Below are 6,687 nucleotides of genomic sequence, written 5' to 3'. Positions count from 1 at the left end.
CCGCATAGACTCGGTTCCACCGGGTGGAGGGCAGGTGCGCGCCCGGGTCAGGGAGGGCGTGTGGCGCGGAGCCTGCTGGCCACCTGAAGTGAGATCTCCAGGGGAGGGAGGGGGCGGAGGGGGCCGGAGACGGACTTGGGGGCGAGAGGTGGCGGCAGTTCCCGGCGCTTTGACGTAGACTTGGAGAGGCGCCGAGCACTCCCACTGCTTAAGAGGCACCGTAGCCTTCAGGACGCCGGGGTGGGGACCGTCACTCGCTCGCTCAGGGAGCAGCCTGAGCTTTTCCTCCTCGCACACTCCAGGGAACCCAGGGAGGGTTGAGCAGGTAAGTGCAAAGGGGTGCCCTCCTGCGACCTGGGAGTTCTGAGGCTCAGGGTAAGGGAAATACTGGAGCGCAATGGGCACGCACAGCGGGTCCTCGGCAGCTCCGCACTGAAGAGGGGGAGGCCGTTGAACCAGGTGTGGGATCGGGACGCAGCGAGCCCAACGCTGGGCTCCTAGCAGGGCGCACGGAGAACCCCGGGACCGAGGCACTTGCAGGCTCCGGGAAGAGTGTCCTGCCTGAGAAGGGAACCTATAGGAGCCGACCTGAGTGCTGTGGTGGGAGCAGACGGGGCGTCCTGCACCGCACTGGCTCAGCACCCTGGACAGCGTCCCGCCCTCCGTCTTCCTATAACTCAGCGCTTGACACTTGGACTTGCCCCCTAAGGATAAACAGCCTTTGGGGCAACTCAATTCGATATTTTAGTTCAGAAGAGGACATATTGAATATAAGTTTGTTCAGGGAGAAATCCTGTGTAAGTGATCTGGAAATTTTTTTTAATTACCTGTATCTCAACATGCCTCTTCCAAATAGGAACCTGCATGCTCAAAGGTGTTTCTGAAATACTGATTTAAGGGTGTCTCAGTATGCTCTGCTGCTGTGCAGAAGAGAAAGATTCAGTCTTACGGTGTTATCCTTAAATGTTCCATATAGACGTATTCCCATGAGCTGTGCCTTGCTTGCCTTTGTGATATTCACATCTAAAAGGTTTGGAAATATAAGATAAAACTAAAAGTGAGCTGTATATGACCTCCTGTTTTTTCTTTATGTTAGAGTTGTGTGAGTGTGATATACATTTTGTGTAGTTTTAAAGGTCAGATAAGCTTTTTCTCCTGGGAAAAAAGAAAATTCAGATTAGTATTATTTTAAGGACATTATTTCTCATTGCACCTGTCTGAAGTGTAACATAAGAATTTCAAAGTGGTATATAGTTAAATTTTTAAAGATCTGTTTATTTATTTATTTGAAAGAGAGAGAGAATGGGGAGAGGGGCAAAGGGAGAGAATCTTCAAGCAGACTCCATGCTGAATGGAGCCCCTGGGGCTTGACCCCATGACTCATGTGATCATGACCTCAGGTGAAACAAAGAGAGGCCCAACCAACCTACTGAGCCATCTAAGTGCTCCTATATGGTTTACTTTTATTGCAGCAGGCTTTGAGAGCCAGAAAGGTTGAATGAGAGGCAAATGTTTTCATTAAAATTCTTAAGATTCATAGCAAGAAGAAAGAAATGGTAAAACATTATCTTTATGAAAGTTATATCAGAAATGTAGAGTATTTTATGTGTTGACAAAATGTCAATTGACTCTACTCTAATGGATTGAGTATATGCTCTTTGGTTCCCATACTTTTAGTGTCTAAATAAACATAAACCTTATGTTTATGTTTATTTACAACATTTTATAATTCTTATGCTTTTAAAAAATTGAAAGTCACCCCAAATAAGAAAACATCTAAGGATGAAATATATTAAAATTCTTAATTGCATGGGAGTCCTGGATTAGAATAGGTAGGCTAAACTATGATATTATAGAATAATTAAAGTCATGCAGTAAGACTTTAAATTTTTCACTTTATATTCTTTTAAACTCTGTTCCTCTGTACTAGGGAAAACAAATTCACTTACTCATTTCCTAAAGGAACATGTCTTAGAAATTAATACTTTCTAATCTAAATATCTTGGTTTCATAGTACCTGGTGTGGCAATGACCCATTTTAGGTAGAATGGGACTCATGGGAGATATGGTGTAAGAATTTTCCTAGGGACAATGGTGTATTTTGTTTGCTGGCACAAAGGTTTTTAAAGGCATGATTATTTTCATTATTGAGTGGAGCTCAAGTAAGGATTTGTAAGATATTTCCATTCCATTCAGTTTCAGCCCCATGGCCGATCCTGGGAACAGAAGAGGGATCTACCGCCCCTTGACCCTTACCTGCTCCCTGCTCATTGTGGGAATGTGCTGTGTCTCTCCTTTCTTCTGTCATAGCCAGACAGACCTGCTGGCTCTTAACCAAGCTGATCCTCAGTGCTGGGAATCTTCTTCAGTGCTCCTCCTGGAAATGCGGAAGCCTCGAATTTCTAACACTGTTTCAGGTTTCTGGGATTTTATGATCTACCTGAAGTCATCTGAGAACTTGAAGCATGGAGCACTGTTTTGGGATCTGGCCCAACTCTTCTGGGACATCTATGTGGACTGTGTCCTCTCCAGGAACCATGGCTTAGGAAGGAGGCAATTGGCTGGGAAGGAAGAAAAGATTTCAGCAGTGCATCCACAGCACACAGGGAGAAAACAAGGTGGTCAATTCTAGGTTCCATGTCTTTCAAAATGGTCAATCAAGTATGAATGTGCCCAATTGTGAGGAAGAGGGAAATGGTTTTAGGGGAATTCATTGCCACATATATTCCTCTCAGGGGTGAATTCAAGATCACAGAAGTCATAGGAAGATAGCACTTCCTTTTGTATTTCATGGTAGCTGTCTATATCATTATATTGTCTTCATTCTCATACTTCATGTAAATACCAGCAAGGAAGAGTAAAAAGACAAGTAAGGAAAAGCATGATTCCCAAAATACAACACAAAAGTATAAAGTGATTAGCCTGAATATTAGGGGTCATAACCTGTCTTTAACATGCTATGGACTTGGGAAGATTTGAATGTAAGTCTGGGGAATATTCACAACACACAAGCTTTTATCCTCTTTAAATAGAATAAAATATGGCTTCCATGTAAATGGAGGGGCTCCTTGCAATGTACCTAGCTGGTGAAATAAAAGGCAGAAAAATTGGCTGGCTTGCAGATTCACTCCTTGTTGCTTTTTGAACAAATGTCAAATATGTAATTAACTTTCAGCAACCTGAGTGATTAATTTTTAGTAATTTGGAAATTCCGACAAATTTAGAGATTCTCAGTGGTGCGAATATTATATTCAAAATCAGTCTTCTTTGGGGGCACTAGAAGAAATATCCTTTATAGAATTAGAATTAGAGCAAAATAGCCCCTGTGAGTAAGCTGAGAAATAGATAACTTAGCTCTATTCATATTGTTTTTGTTCCTTTTTAAATGTTGTTTCAACCAATGAGCTTCCAATCCTTGCAACAAAGGCTGTTTGGGTGATAGTAACTCTTGGAATTACTTATGCAACAGTGAAAAACTGAGGCATAACTAATTTTTGCATTTATATCCCTATAATTTCTCTACTGGAATAATACTTAACAGTAATAGTTCTAGATCAACCATTTCTCAAGATATTGTAGAGCCTTTATATATCTACTTTGTTTTAACCTCAATAGCTAAAAATCCTCATGGTTTGCTGATCCATTAAACCAGATAATCCATTGCTGTTATTTATAGATAAATTTACTATTTTGGCAAGTGTTATTGTAACTTAAACCAATTTCCATTTTTAGAGGAAATATTCTTTTACCAGCTTAGCTACTAAAGAAATACAAAGTAAGTGTCTTTCAATGTTGGTTACCAATATTTAAAAAACTGTTTTAAACAGAGGCTGTTTAGACATCAGTATCAATAGAATTGGATACTTTCACTTGTGGTATAGAACTCTTTCTTCCATTCTTATCATATTTAGTTGTCATTCTCAAATCACTACCCATATTTATTGGGGCTTTTTAAAGGCATTTTGCACTCATTTTAAATTACTAAAGTATCTATAGACTAAATGAAAATAATAATAATTGTGTTCAGGTGAATATGAAAACAATTATATACACACATAAGGTCTTTCTCTAAAACAGCTTTCAGTTTGCTTGCTTGCAATGTGGCTATCAGAATAGTCTGAAGCTACATGTAATTTTTTGAGGATATTTAAGCATAGAATTTCTTCTTCTTTTAAAAAAAATAGATTTATTTTCAGTTTTGGAAGGCACTTTCTTTTCTCTTGCTACAGAGTTGCTGTTGACTCAGCTGGTTTGCAAACTTTAGCCAGAGCGGCTATGTAGCAGGAGGGAATATTTTACTTTATTGAAGTTATTTTAATGTTTGACATAAACAGTTGTTTGCAGATCAGGAAACAAGACTTTCCATTTAGACTGTATAATCACAGTCAGAGAGGGTCTTGGGTCAAGGAGACACCATGTCTAAAAGTTAAATATTTGCTGGAACACTGAGTTTCATCTCAAGAGGCTTAATTAAATCTCTAGTGATTCAACTGGGCTCTGGATGTACCTGCACAGATTCTCCACTAATTTTTTCTTTTGTTCATAGGGGATTAATATACTACCAGGTTGGGATGGGGTGAGGGTGAAGAGATGTTTGTCTCTATAGTTCTTGGGGATATCGAATCACCAGAGCAGAAGGAAAGAACTAATGTGTCTACATAACTTGCAAAAAGATTTTTGTTATTTTTATGTCCTCAAATTTAAATAGTTTAAATGCACTTGAGAAGTGTTGCCAAAAATCATGCTTTGTTAAAAACATTAAACTCCTATATGTATGTTAATATATCATATTTGTCAATATTGGGCCAACAAATAATGAAAACAAGAGATATCAAATAGCTATGTAACTTAAGTCAACTTAATTAACTTATTTAGCTCTCAGTTTCTTCATCTGAAAAAGAGGGGTGAGGAAAGAATTAGATGGCCCACAAAGTCTCTTTACATTCTCCATTCTAGTGTTCTGTGATTCTATAAAAGGGGAATTTATGGAAGGCATGTATTTAACTATGGATAGAGTCTGGAAGAGCTTTACCTCAAGGACAGCTTGAACTGGGTGATGACTTGGATACTGTAGTTGTTTCTAACAATGCTCAGCAGGAACAGAAGGCATCCAGAAAAGAGAATTCCAAAAATTCTGAGGGCTAGAGATATCATCACTTGAGGAAAGACTCAAAAGTTCATTGTTATTTAGTCTAAAAAGATATGAGTCAATGACTGAATGCTGAAATATCCAGAAAGTGTGAAGATGGTGTAATCCAGCTTAACCAATGAATTACCATGGATCATGTCAAGGCAGAGAGAAATAGAGAGTTATTAATTGATTTAGGAAAAGAATAGGCTGATTAACTCTCAAATAGGAATAATAGAGTTAAGTTTAACTCATGGTTAGTAAGAACTTCAATGCAAATAAAGGAATTTTGACATCCTTGCTTGCATCCAAAAATAATGGCCTTTTTCTGCAACAAACCTTGCTCTGCCAATGAGAAAAACAGAAAAGCCTGTCTGCCTGAGACTGGCAGTTTGTATGTTCTAGGAAGATTGTGAGTCTTTGCATTGCTCATGATGAGGAAATTAAAATTTAGATTTATAATATGATGATATTTGCCGTTGGTGTCTAGCTGGCAAATGTTTGTGCTTATTTTTTAAACACTAAGCATTAGAGAAAACAATGCTTCAGGAATATATATAATTGGTTTTACAAATGCTTGATTTTTCACTTTACTGGTTCCAAGAAATTTCCTAGTAACATCTTCAGGAATTTCTCATCTAGAAATCTATCCTGAGGAAACATTCAGAGATGTGGCCAACAATGCAGTACAAGGATCTTCCCTGGAATACTGTTTATAACAACAGAAAACTTGGAAATGATTTAAATGTAATGGTTAATTAAATTATGGTCTGGAGTGTATATGCATAAAGCTTTTTTTCTTTTTTTTCATAAAGCTTTAACATAAAAAATTGTATAATGACCATTTTTACTTTTTTAATCAGAAAAACATCTTAGTACATACACATTCATTAACAAGGAAATGCATTTATTACAATTTACTTAATTTATGTTATTTAACTAAACTTCAAAGGACACATAAGCACAGATTTGCATACACACTCCTGCAATAAATTTATAGAGACTTTTGATAGGGACAGAAACAACGAACTTTATTTTTTATTTTTAAAGATTTGAGAGAGACAGAGAGGGTGTGAGAGTCGAGGAAGGGGCAGGGGGAGAGAATCTTCAAGCAGATTCCCTGCAGAGTGCAGAGCCCAAGGCAGGGCCCCAGCCCAGGACCCATGAGATCATGACCTGAATGGAAACCAAAAGTCAGATGCTCAACTCATGAGCCACCCAGGCACCCCAACAAACTTTCTTTTAAAACCAATTTATTGACATTTAAGTGACCTGAGAATAATCTGGTGCTCTAACAATGAGTTACTTTTCTCTACTTTCAGGTGCATATTCTCAGCAACTAAGAACACCTTTCCTAAAGAAGAAAGAGTTGATTGAAGGTTTGATAAGCATGCGCTTGCACAAGAGTGGGTCTAAGTTCATTGGAAAAGTCACCAGTGGCCTGGAAATAAAGAGAAAATAAATCTAACCTCAGAGCTATCTCACATCTTGGAATTCAAAAAAAAACCCACGTTTTTCTTGACTATTGATCATTTGTTTACTTGAAATGATGGGAATGT

At 38.5% G+C, this 6,687-nt stretch overlaps 1 protein-coding gene across 1 annotated transcript; it reads left to right on the top strand.

The window, feature by feature from the left end:
• Positions 1-291: 291 nt before the first annotated feature.
• On the top strand, positions 292-6,687 carry FAM237A (family with sequence similarity 237 member A). Its single transcript, XM_026002055.2, has 3 exons — positions 292-325; positions 2,197-2,618; positions 6,451-6,687. Exons 2-3 carry the CDS (start codon positions 2,207-2,209, stop codon positions 6,588-6,590), a joined length of 552 nt encoding a protein of 183 aa, XP_025857840.1. The 5' UTR covers positions 292-325; positions 2,197-2,206; the 3' UTR covers positions 6,591-6,687.

Source organism: Vulpes vulpes, chromosome 16 (genome assembly GCF_048418805.1).
Source record: "Vulpes vulpes isolate BD-2025 chromosome 16, VulVul3, whole genome shotgun sequence".
Classification (NCBI taxonomy): domain Eukaryota; kingdom Metazoa; phylum Chordata; class Mammalia; order Carnivora; family Canidae; genus Vulpes; species Vulpes vulpes.
This window is presented reverse-complemented; position numbering and strand designations above follow the sequence as displayed.

Bases quoted from the DNA above. Each gene is read 5' to 3' on its own strand.
- FAM237A (XM_026002055.2), top strand. From the start codon at position 2,207: ATGGCCGATCCTGGGAACAGAAGAGGGATCTACCGCCCCTTGACCCTT. The intron at 2,619-6,450 runs GTGGTCAATTCT...CTCTACTTTCAG, and splicing joins GCACACAGGGAGAAAACAAG to GTGCATATTCTCAGCAACTA.